General features: G+C 42.6%; 1 protein-coding gene across 1 annotated transcript in view; it reads left to right on the top strand.

Annotated features, from left to right (window-relative positions):
- Nucleotides 1-10,846, top strand: part of DNMT1 (DNA methyltransferase 1) — a 35,237-nt gene extending 24,391 nt beyond the window's left edge. The window contains exons 23-34 of the mRNA XM_089653988.1: nt 795-987; nt 1,645-1,735; nt 1,831-1,956; nt 3,389-3,671; nt 3,760-3,901; nt 4,319-4,485; nt 5,381-5,558; nt 6,932-7,127; nt 7,243-7,406; nt 8,212-8,328; nt 10,310-10,400; nt 10,554-10,846. Of these exons, the coding sequence (XP_089510114.1) occupies nt 795-987; nt 1,645-1,735; nt 1,831-1,956; nt 3,389-3,671; nt 3,760-3,901; nt 4,319-4,485; nt 5,381-5,558; nt 6,932-7,127; nt 7,243-7,406; nt 8,212-8,328; nt 10,310-10,400; nt 10,554-10,588 (1,783 nt within the window). The 3' untranslated portion in view covers nt 10,589-10,846. The remainder of the gene's footprint in view (nt 1-794; nt 988-1,644; nt 1,736-1,830; nt 1,957-3,388; nt 3,672-3,759; nt 3,902-4,318; nt 4,486-5,380; nt 5,559-6,931; nt 7,128-7,242; nt 7,407-8,211; nt 8,329-10,309; nt 10,401-10,553) is intronic.
- Nucleotides 10,847-12,422: the final 1,576 nt, after the last annotated feature.

Below are 12,422 nucleotides of genomic sequence, written 5' to 3'. Positions count from 1 at the left end.
TCAGACGCAGGCAGCAAAGGGTGCTAGGGGCGTACCTGCAAATTCTGGTGTTCAATGGCAAATGCCAATCAAGCTCTGTGGTGCCAGGCAGTGGGCACGGGGCAAACTAGAGGACCTCAGGCCACCCTTATGAAGTCTGTTTGGTCAGACATTCACACCAGTGGCCTGCTGGAGGTAATTTTGTAGGGCTCTGGCAGTGCTCACCCTGTTCCTCCTTGCACAAAGGAGCAGGTACCGGTCCTGCTGATGGGGTCAAGGATCCTCTATGGCCCTGTCCACTTCTTCCAGTCTCCTGGAATCTCCTCCATGCTCTTGAGACTGTGCTGGGAGGCACAGCAAAGCTTCTGGAATTGGCACTTATTGATGTGCCGTCCTGGAGGAGTTGGAATGCCTGTGCAACCTCCTGTAGGGTCCATGCTACCAGTAGTGACACTGACTCTAGCCAAATGCAAAACTTGTCAGTCATAAAAAATGAGTAGGGAAAAATGGTCAGTGGCCTCCCTGTAACACCATTCCTGTTTTTGGGGGTCATCGCCTTGTTGCCAATCTTGGTGCACCTGCTAATCAGTCTCAGCTGCTTTTGGCGTTAACTCCCTCTGCTACTTGACTGACCAGATCAATATCCCAGGCATTTAATTGACTTGATGCTATACTCTGATTTAAAAAGTGTTCCTTTAACTTTTTTGAGCAGTGCAGTATCTGACTCCTAATACTGGTCTTTGCAGATGTGAACAGTTTAAAGGAGAGATTTGACACTTTTTTTTTTTTTTTTTCCCCTTCTTCCTCTTCTCCAGGCCAGAGAATACACATAAAGGAACAAAAGCCAGTTACCATGCAGATATCAACTTGGTGTACTGGAGTGATGAAGAGGCGACTGTAGAATTCAAAGATGTCCAGGGCCGTTGTATGGTAGAATATGGAGAAGATTTGACTGAATCTATTCAAGAGTACTCTGAGGTTGGAGCAGACAGGTTCTATTTCTTGGAGGTAATTTGAAGACCTCTAGACTTGCACCAGTATAGCAAAGATTTGGCTATCTAGGTTTGCTGCTCATGTTTGTGTACTCGGGCCTTTAGGGTATAATCTTCAGGTAGGGAAGATGGACGATAAACTCAAAATGAAACAGGAAGAGTCTGGTGCTTGAGTGACCTTTGGCCAAGTTTGGGCACTGACGCATTGATGTACATGTCATATGCAATTTTTAAAGCTTTGGTAATCTTGTGAAAGTGATGTACAGCAATAGGATACTTTTAATGTTTCGGCATGTGTTTATTGCCGTATAGATGGTCAACATTCAACAGCAAGCCTTTCATTGTCCACTGTATACTATTGATGTTCCCAAATTGATGTTACCTGACACATTCACATACATTTCTGGTATGCAAAGAAAAGGAAGAAGACTAACTTTTCTGAGCTACAGAAAACTAGAAAACATTCGGAAGTGAATTGCTACCCATCGCGTCAATCAGTAGCATAATCAATTCTCTGCTGTATCCCAGTCCAGTGCTGAAGTTCCAGTTTCCACAAGATCTGTAGCATCTAGAGGCTTAACTGGTAGCCACACAGTGGCTTTAGACTTGTTTGGGGACAACACCTGTAGGAGCATAGTTGTTTTTAATTTGCTTACTGACCTTCTCTTTGCAGGCCTACAATGCAAAAACTAAAAGCTTTGAAGACCCACCCAATCACGCTCGTACCTCCATGAACAAAGGGAAAGGAAAAGGCAAGGGGAAAGGTAGTGGCGTATAAACCCCCCCCCCCCCCCCCCCCCCCGTTTGATGTATACTATAATTTGACTGCATCTTAAGTCGCTGTTTGTTTTTTCTATAGGCAAGGGGAAAATGTCTTCTGCTCAGTCTGAAGATGATCGAAAACCAACAGATCAGCTGCCTAAACTCCGTACACTTGATGTGTTCTCAGGCTGTGGAGGGTTGTCAGAGGGCTTCCATCAAGCAGGTATGGATGATGTACTGAAATTGGTATCTCGAATATTACTTGAAATCTAGTGACAAACACAGTCCAATATAGATTTATCAGATGGCCAAGATTCTGAAGGGGCTCAGTAATGGGAGTCGATGATGCCCCATCGTTGGTGTCAGTGGGTGGAATAGTGCCCCATCGTTGGTGTCAGTGGGTGGAATAGTGCCCCATCGTTGGTGTCAGTGGGTGGAATAGTGCCCCATCGTTGGTGTCAGTGGGTGGAATAGTGCCCCATCGTTGGTGTCAGTGGGTGGAATAGTGCCCCATCGTTGGTGTCAGTGGGTGGAATAGTGCCCCATCGTTGGTGTCAGTGGGTGGAATAGTGCCCCATCGTTGGTGTCAGTGGGTGGAATAGTGCCCCATCGTTGGTGTCAGTGGGAGGAATAGTGCCCCATCGTTGGTGTCAGTGGGAGGAATAGTGCCCCATCGTTGGTGTCAGTGGGAGGAATAGTGCCCCATCGTTGGTGTCAGTGGGAGGAATAGTGCCCCATCGTTGGTGTCAGTGGGAGGAATAGTGCCCCATCGTTGGTGTCAGTGGGAGGAATAGTGCCCCATCGTTGGTGTCAGTGGGAGGAATAGTGCCCCATCGTTGGTGTCAGTGGGAGGAATAGTGCCCCATCGTTGGTGTCAGTGGGAGGAATAGTGCCCCATCGTTGGTGTCAGTGGGAGGAATAGTGCCCCATCGTTGGTGTCAGTGGGAGGAATAGTAGCCCATCGTTGGTGTCAGTGGGAGGAATAGTAGCCCATCGTTGGTGTCAGTGGGAGGAATAGTAGCCCATCGTTGGTGTCAGTGAGGGGAGAATGGTGCCCCATCGTTGGTATTCGTGACAATGATGGGGCACTATTCCTCCCACTGACACCAATGATACTTGCCTTGCTGACTCCTGCTCCAGCCTGGGCTCGCTCTCTCCCTCTCCCATCTACAGCCAGCATAGCTTGCTGCAGCAGCACCATCTGCACAGTACAAACACTTACCGGTCAGCTGTCTTCCTTCTCCGTTCGCTCCCTCACTCGATCTTTGATCTTCGAGCTGCCGCTCGGCTCCTCCTCTCCAAGCTCCACCTCCTCGCTGGTGATTGGCCGCTTGTGTGCCTCTCCTGAGCTACAGTTCCGGCAGCCAATCGCCAGCGAGGAGGCGAAGCTGTTGAGTGATCCCGGAGGTGTGGCCAGATGACGGGCAGCATGTTATCTCGCCGACACGTGGTGCAGGGAAATGTGGGCGGACCCTCCTGGAGACGGATAGAGGAGCGGTGTGTTTTCCGATGGTCTTAACAACCCCTGTGAAAAGCTTGCTCGACCCCCAAAGGTTGAGAACCGCTGCTCTAGACCTTCCCCCACCCTATGGTGCATTCTTCTATGTTGGTTGCAGCCAATTGTGGATTCACCTGTCTCCCTAAATTTTACACAGGTATATCTGAAACTAAATGGGCCATTGAGATGTGGGAGCCAGCTGCCCAGGCCTTCAGGTTAAACAATCCTGGCACAACAGTATTTACAGAAGATTGTAACGTTTTGCTGAAGTTGGTAATGGCGGGAGAGAAGACAAACAGCCTGGGCCAGAAACTGCCACAGAAAGGAGATGTTGAAATGCTGTGTGGTGGTCCACCTTGCCAAGGTTTCAGTGGTATGAACAGGTTTAACTCCAGAACCTATTCCAAATTCAAGAACTCCCTGGTGGTTTCTTATCTCAGGTGAGCAACTTTGATAGAAAAGCTAATGCAGTGTGTGTATGTATTGTGATCTGATTTTCATTACTCATCTGCTTGTGTTCTCTTGCAGCTATTGTGATTATTATAGGCCTAAATTCTTCCTGCTTGAGAACGTCAGGAACTTTGTTTCCTTCAAAAGCTCTATGGTGCTCAAACTGACCTTGCGTTGTCTTGTACGAATGGGTTACCAGTGTACTTTTGGAGTGCTCCAAGTAAGTTTGGGTGTTTAAAAAGAGCCTGTCGCAGGAGTGAGTTGTAGGAGTTTGTTGTAGCTGATCGGTGTGCTTTTATCTAGCTGTCTAAGGTGATCTTGGCCTACTAATCCTAAGAGAATTGTCACCTTGTCCTTAGAGGGTCTATAAAGCCCACAAACCATGTAGACAATCCATCCTGTCACAGCTGCAAAATACGTAGGTCATCTACATAAAAGTAGCATGTGATATTTTTTTTTTTTCAGTGCTTGCTAGTTAGTAACATTAGGAGTATTGGTGGGGGAGGGGAGGTTTTGTGAATGCCCTGTGTAAGCTCTAACACAACCTCAACCTGCTGTTGTAACAGCAGAGTGCAGTGAAGCATTAGCGCTGCTTTCCTGTTTTAATGGAATTATTTTCATAATTCTTGTCTTGTAGGCTGGTCAGTATGGTGTACCTCAGACACGCAGACGAGCCATCGTACTTGCTGCTGCTCCAGGAGAGAAGCTGCCCATGTTCCCTGAGCCATTGCATGTGTTTGCACCCCGTGCCTGTCAGCTGAATGTTGTTGTGGATGAGAAGAAATATGTGAGCAACATCACAAGGTGAGTGTAATCAAATGTTTCTTTTTACTATACAGGATGCAGGCAAATTCAGACTACTGGGTTATAGGCAGGTATCCTATCACACAGTGGCAAAAAAAAAAACACTACTAAGGACCCCCATAATCCCACTCCCAGCGGTGTTCTTGTTTTTGGGTTTTCTGAAGGTTTTGCCTGAATGCTTTGCGTTAGGGCACTTGTATCTCCTTCGTGCCCAGGCCAATTTTCAGCGCTGTTGCACTTTGACAATTCTGTGGTCATGCAACATTGTACCCATATTACATTTGTTTTGTTTTTTTCTTCTCACAAATAGCTTTCTTCTGGTGGCATTTAATCGCTGCTAGGTGTTTAATTTTTTGCACTATAAACAAAAAAGCAAAAGTGAGGTTTTTTTCATTCTACTATACAATTTTGCGAACGGGTAATATTTTCTCCTTCACTGATGTGCGATGATGCTGCATGGATAGACGACACAGTTGGGCAGCACTGCTGGGCACTGATAATCAGTTCTGATCTGTGCTGACAATTGCTGGTTATTGGCAGTACTTTCCTCATGCTGTGACAGTGTGAGGAAAATGCAGCCGATAACCGGCAACTGTATTTACCTGGTGATCTGCTATGTCATTGGACACAGCTGATCACGTGGTAAAAGGCCGCTGTGATTTGCCTTTTACCACATCACGTGATCAACTGTGTCCTATGGACACAGTGATCGTGGAGATTGCCAGGTTCTTCCTGGGAGGACATCATATGCCCTCCCAGAACTGGACAACCGTGCTGTAGCAGTCATTCAGCAATAATGCAGTTGCCAAGTGGTTAAATGGTTAGTATTGTGAATCTGAGTTGGCTGTTACCCTTGTCTTGGCCCTGAATGTGGAATCTTTGCCTTGTATTGCAGGACAAACTCCAGCCTCCTCAGAACAATTACAGTGAGAGATTCAATGTCAGACCTTCCAGAGATTCGCAATGGAGCATCGGCCCTTGAGATCTCCTACAATGGTGAACCCCAGTCATGGTTCCAGAGGCAGATTCGGGGCTCACAGTACCAGCCTATCCTCAGGGATCATATATGTAAGGTAAAATTGAACTCAGAATTAGATGGCCAAAATGAAAACAGGATTCAAACAGCACTAAAGGAAAAACCCCCCTGTTAAATGTTTTAGGCTTTCTAAAAAGTGGGCATGCCCCAACTCTTGTGTACCTTGCCGAAACCAACTCTTCCCCTACCTCAAAGGCAAAATACGTTGGGTTTCCTGTAGTGCTATCTGTTCCATTCTGGTGTATTACAGTGCCAGAATGTATTAGACAATGACTTATTAGCCAGAGCATCTAGTCCACGGAGTTTGACAGTTGAATTATAGGTTTGGTGTTTAGCAAGAGGGACAGGGCTTTGTCTAGTTTTCGTCTTCTTTTTTTTTTTTTTTTTTTCCTGTAAAGTTTTTATATAGCACCTACAGTTTGCGCAACAAGAAAATACAGCAATAATACAGTTCAAGAGAAGAGGGCTTTGCTCCTGGGAGCTTACAATCTATTACAGAGGGGCTGGTGGAACACACGGTAACTGGGGAACAAAATGTGAGAAATAGATTTGGTTATTAGCTGAAGGAGATGGGCTTCCCTGATGTGAGGTTTTCAGGGGTTGCCTAAAATTGGACAGTAGGTGATAGACAGATTTAGGGTAGAGCATTCCAGATGATGGGAGAGTCTCTGAAGACTAGCATGAGGAGACAAGGGAGCTAGAGAACAGGAGTTGTTGGGAGGAGTGGACGGTTTGGGAGATATTTGGAGGCAAGATTGGTGTAATTTGGGGCAGAGTTGTAAATGGCTCTAATGTTTTGAATTTTATTTGGGCAATGGGAAGCCAGTGGAGGGATTGGCAGAGAGGGATGGCAGACATGGAACAGCTGGTAAGGTGGATGAGTCTGGCAGCAGCATTCATGATAGACTGGGGGGATAGCCTGCAATTAGGTAGGCCAATGAGGAGGCAGTTGCAAGAGATAAGGGAGTGAATAAGTTGCTTACTAATTGCAATGGTTAAAGTGCGTATTTTATAGATGTTGCAGAGGTGGCATCTACAAGATTTGGACAGTGATTGAATTTTAGGCTGAAAGGCCGTCTGAGTCAAGGATTACACCTAGTACCCTGGCCTGAGGGAAAGGACTGATGTTTGTAGTATTGATCTTGATGGCAAAGTGCAGGGAGGGGCACGGGCTGGATGGAATATTATGAGCTCTGTCTTGGATTGAGTTTGAAGTGGTGTGACATCCATGCTGATATGATTGTAAGGTGTATTGTAGAATCTTGACCTAGTATCAAAACGGGAATGTTAACAAATGTAGGCAGTATTTTAGTTGTGCAATTTAACTTCAATGGGATTAGTTTAGAGAACTAGATTAAATTAGAGAACATGCACAATTCTGGCATATTGATAAAATCTTTATTTTTGCAGGATATGAGCGCCTTGGTGGCTGCTAGAATGAGACACATACCGCTTGCCCCTGGCTCTGACTGGCGAGATCTACCAAACATTGAAGTTCGCTTATCTGATGGTACAACCACACGGAAGCTGCGCTACACTCACAACGACAAGAAGAATGGGCGCAGTAGTACTGGAGCTCTTAGGGGTGTTTGTTGCTGTGCTGAAGGTATCAACTTTCACGGCACTTTTTTTTTTTTTTTTTTTTTTTACCTTAAAGTAAAAATGCTGGTTTGAAGGTCAGCAACTTTGACTTGGGCATGTTTATTATTTCTAATTCCCAGGTAAATCTTGCGATCCAGCGGACCGGCAGTTTAACACACTTATTCCATGGTGTCTGCCACACACAGGGAACAGACACAATCACTGGGCTGGCCTTTATGGCAGACTGGAGTGGGATGGCTTCTTCAGCACTACAGTCACTAACCCTGAGCCTATGGGCAAGCAGGTAAAGGAATTACGAAATGGTATAATTTGGTTAGATTTTATGTGCTTGAATGATTGCACAGAAAAATCGGATTATGGTTTAATGAGTTCACTTTGAATGCATACAGTACAGCAACTGCTTTTCTTGTCCGTTGAACATGGGTTTTTAACCTTTTTTAGGTTATACTTGCTTCTGCAGGTGTATTTGGACAATAATAGGCGGGCCAGAATGGCCCTCCTACCACCATGCCTCGTTTTGTTTGGAGTCCTAAAAGATGTCGTGTGTTTTTTATATATATATATATATATATATATATATATATATATATATATATATATATATATTTATTTATTTATTTTATTTTAACGTCTGTATGCTAGCTTCAGGCTGAAGGTAACTGATCACCAGGCAGGAGCCAGTCTGTTTTGTGTTTTTGTTCTCATTTGGACTGTTGGTGCTGCTGTGTTTTTCGCTGCTCAGTTGGACAACTTTTTTATGTCCTGCAGGCTAAGATTTCTGTTATGTTGTGTTTTTATATTTTTTTTTTTTGTCAAAATACTTAAGTCCATTGAGAGAGAGTTCTTCACCCCCTCTGTTTGTGATCATGCACTTATTACTTTGCTACTAAACTGAGGCATGCTGGGAGTGGAAGGGCTTATTTTGGTTTGCCAGTGTCTAATCCTGCAGTCAGCAGTATAACACAAAGGTTAAAAGTTTGCTGTGTCCCTCAATGGACTCAAAACTGTACAGCAGGCAAAAGCTGATTTTTTTTTTTTTTTTATTAAACTTGAGGCATTTATCTCCATTTCCAAACTTTCTTCCTCAGGGCCGTGTTCTTCACCCAGAGCAGCACCGTGTGGTGAGTGTAAGGGAGTGTGCCCGGTCTCAAGGCTTTCCAGACACCTACAGATTCTTTGGAAACATCTTGGATAAACACAGACAAGTGGGTCTCCCTTTTTAACTACTAGATGAAAGTTTTTGTCACTTATTTTGGTTCTCTAGTTGATTAACATTTTTATTTACAGACTTTTTTTTGGTCTCATTGACTGCTTCACTGGCAGTAAACAGAGCTGGAAGTGACAATCGTCTTTTCCAGTTTTGACATCAGACGAAAAACATCAGTTCCCCTCACTGTGTGCCTTCAACCTGATGCCGCCTAGCACATCTTTACTGGGTTCTCTGATCACACTAGAGTCTGGGGAAGGTGGCAGGACCCCCTTCTGCCACATACAAAAGTAATCCAGCAGCTGCTTGGCTGCTCAGATGTTACTTGAAGTGCTGGGCTGCAAGATACAGGATCATGGTTGTAGCCTCAACCATGATTGGTATTGTTTTATACCTGGCCGTGTATATATGTATGGTGGTAGTGAAGCAGTAAATGTGCTTTCCTCCCAGTATGTACCTAGACAGGATGTTGATTTGCCCTAAAGACTGTTAATCCTCTCTCATTCTAAGTGCTGCTGTACCCAAGATGACAGGCTGCAGTGGTCAAATTCAGGGTTTTATTTGTTGCATTTATTCAACTGAATTAACTTACTGTCTGAAGTTGGGCTTTGACATCTTTGCTTTTGGGCTCTGTAATAGACCGCCCAATCGCTTCAATTTGCTGATAATGCTATGGTGCCTGGTCAGTTTTCATGCATGAAGCCTGAAGCACTTGGCTCTGAGCCATTTCTGATCTTGGTCAGTGCAGCCAGGAAAAAACCGCTGACGGCTCTGAACCCAGTCTAAATTCGGTTGTCTTGGGTAGAGTGCAGAAGATCCATTTGGGGTCTGATAGGATCGGGCACCAAAATGTATGGTCACATAGGGGGCTTTATGTGATTTAAAGTGGAATAATTTTTAACTACACTTCCAGCTGCTTGTATAGCAGCAGAGGGTTGAACAAAAACTGACTAGTTCCCATATCTACACCCTGATAGGGGAATCCTCCCCACTTGGTTATTCTGACAGTGGGCAGACCTCCCTGCCATTAGCTTACACTGATCAGGCTTGCCAGCTATAGCTGATGACAAGCAAGGAATCTGACAAGGTGGTTTTACAGATTGACGTTTATACAACCTTGCCCATACATGGATTGAAATGGTCTCTAATGAACCAGATGAATTTTATTTATTATCTTAATTTTTATACAAATCCATTTCAAACCAACATTGTACCATAAAAACAATTTAGTTCCCGCCAAAGAGATTGACAGTGAGTTAAATTTCCAATTCTTCTGCTTGTGCATTTCATCCCAAATCCTAAATACATTCCGTGTCAAAATGCTTGTATCCTCATCCCACATACAGAATTCTTGTGGTATCCAAATATACTTATCTAATGGTGCCTTACTAAGTGAACTCTCCATTTTTACCCAACTTCTCCCCTGTGCATTATATATCCACTCTACAATTCATAACACCGAATTATAATATATCTTAAAGCCTAGCATATTTAATTTTCTTTTTTTTTTTCCCTGCATAAAACTTCATATTTTAACGCTTAGATGTGTGGGTTAACACAAAACCAAGTATTTTTTTGTTTTTTGGTTTTTTTAAAGAAACCTAAGTCACCAGAAGAGGTATTAAGAGCATGTTAAATGTATACAAAACCTTTTGGTACGATTATATTTACCTAACCTATCCAGGACTGCTTTCCTGTGGAGGCTTTGCTCAATTCATCCTTTTATCTCCTTTATTAATGACTGGCAAATCTCGACATGCAGCCTCTGCATCCACTTCTATAGGCTGCCTGCATGCAGTACATGTGCCAGCTCCTGTTTGAAGTTCCAAGCTCCTAATTCTGGCTAAGAAATTGTGAACATATATTTTTAGTTGGGGGGGGGGGGGGGGGGAATTATAAAACAATTGCCCACAAGGTATTGCATATTGCAAGGGTTTTTAAAAAATTGATAGTTGCTTAACACTACTATTGTCTTTCAGGTTGGTAATGCTGTGCCTCCACCACTATCAAAAGCCATTGGTTTAGAGCTAAAGGCCTGTGTCATGGCAAAGCTTAAAGAGGAAGAAACAGGTTTGTGTTTACTCTGTTGCTCGTAAATCTAGAATGCCAACCCCAGCAGATTGGATGTCTGTAGCCCCTGCCTGTTTTTTGCCATGACTCTTGTTGCTTGAAGGCGTAAAGAGAATGAAGTTACTAAACTTTTTTTTTCCCCATCCCTGACAGAATTTGTAAAGAAAGAGAAGATGGAAATGGATTAATAATCATCCAGAATGCTACCTCTACAGCACTTCAAGCTCCATCCGTATAAAGTCTATCAGTGCAATGCAACATCAACTTTGTTCAGACTGTGATCTTCATATCAGCTTGCAAGGCAATTTAAATGTCTTTTTGATAAACTGTTTTTAAGATCATTGGATTTTATTCACTGTAATACATTTTATCCACTTTGTACTCATGGAACATAATATGTAGGTTTTATATGTTGTAATATTTCAAATAAACTGTCTTGTAATTTTTTTCTTTTCTAACATTTAATGACTTGGGCTGCAAAGATTTGCGGGTAGAGGTTTTGTTTTTTTGGATAATTACATTAAACCCACCCCCTCTTGGCACTTTAAAGTCCACTTCATGTCACAAACTTTGACAGGAGTTCAGTTGAGAAAAAAAAAGATTTCCATTCTGCTGACTTGCCTCAATATTTGTCAAAGTAATGGTTCCTACATCTATTTATAGACGTCTATTTATAGACGTCTATTTATAGACGTCTATTTATAGACGTCTATTTATAGACGTCTATTTATAGACGTCTATTTATAGACGTCTATTTATAGACGTCTATTTATAGACGTCTATTTATAGACGTCTATTTATAGCCGTCTATTTATAGCCGTCTATTTATAGACGTCTATTTATAGACGTCTATTTATAGACGTCTATTTATAGACGTCTATTTATAGACGTCTATTTATAGACGTCTATTTATAGACGTCTATTTATAGACGTCTATTTATAGACGTCTATTTATAGACGTCTATTTATAGACGTCTATTTATAGACGTCTATTTATAGACGTCTATTTATAGACGTCTATTTATAGACGTCTATTTATAGACGTCTATTTATAGACGTCTATTTATAGACGTCTATTTATAGACGTCTATTTATAGACGTCTATTTATAGACGTCTATTTATAGACGTCTATTTATAGACGTCTATTTATAGACGTCTATTTATAGACGTCTATTTATAGACGTCTAATAATGAAAAATATATAGTGATACTCGTGAGCCAAAATGTGATACTCCCCTAGTACAAAAAAATTATTTAAAAATTATTAAATCAAATAAAATAAATGGTGCATCAACACTTTACACAATACTCATTATCTGTGTGAAACCTGTAATATATAACAATCAGTGTATATATATCCTCAGATACATACACAGGTGCCGCGCTCCATAAATACCAATAATCATATAAATAGTGCTGTGACAAAACTTAATGTGCTAAAAAACAGTGCAACATATGGTGCTCAACAAAAATAAATGCTGATTCAAAAAAAGTCCTCTTTATACATTATATATATTCAGTGACAAATTCTGTGCCGTGCCACACTCCCCGTGCTCTAAAGATAGATGTGCGCTCACCTCCTTCTTTAGCCAAACACTGGCTAACAGCGCTTTTTGTCCTCTCAGGACTAGGTAGTAATCTTCATATATTTTATATATATATATATATATATATATATATATATATATATATATATATATATCTCCATCCTTGCCATGGATCTATATTGCCTATTTCCTGCCACCAGAGGTCTCCCTTTTTATCCTCCTTCCACACTGAGCCTCAATGGATAGTAGAGATGGTTACTAGTAGTATTTCCTCCTCTCAGTAAAACGGGATACCATGTAAAAAAGAGCCACAATGGTGCCTTATCCTTTGTGAGGTTAAGTATTTTATTGTAAAAAAGATGCCACTCACATTGTGCTGTCTCCCACAGAGCTGTATCCAATAGAGCTGTGCCGGAGATCCTGTGTTTGTAAATGCCGCTCGTCCACCGCGGCGGCGTGACGTCAGAGCCCCTC

Source organism: Staurois parvus, unplaced genomic scaffold (assembly GCF_062004578.1).
Source record: "Staurois parvus isolate SC_StPar_1 unplaced genomic scaffold, SC_StPar_1.0 ptg000732l, whole genome shotgun sequence".
NCBI lineage: Eukaryota > Metazoa > Chordata > Amphibia > Anura > Ranidae > Staurois > Staurois parvus.
The sequence above is the reverse complement of the archived record's forward strand: the minus strand, read 5'-3'. Positions and strand labels throughout refer to the sequence as shown.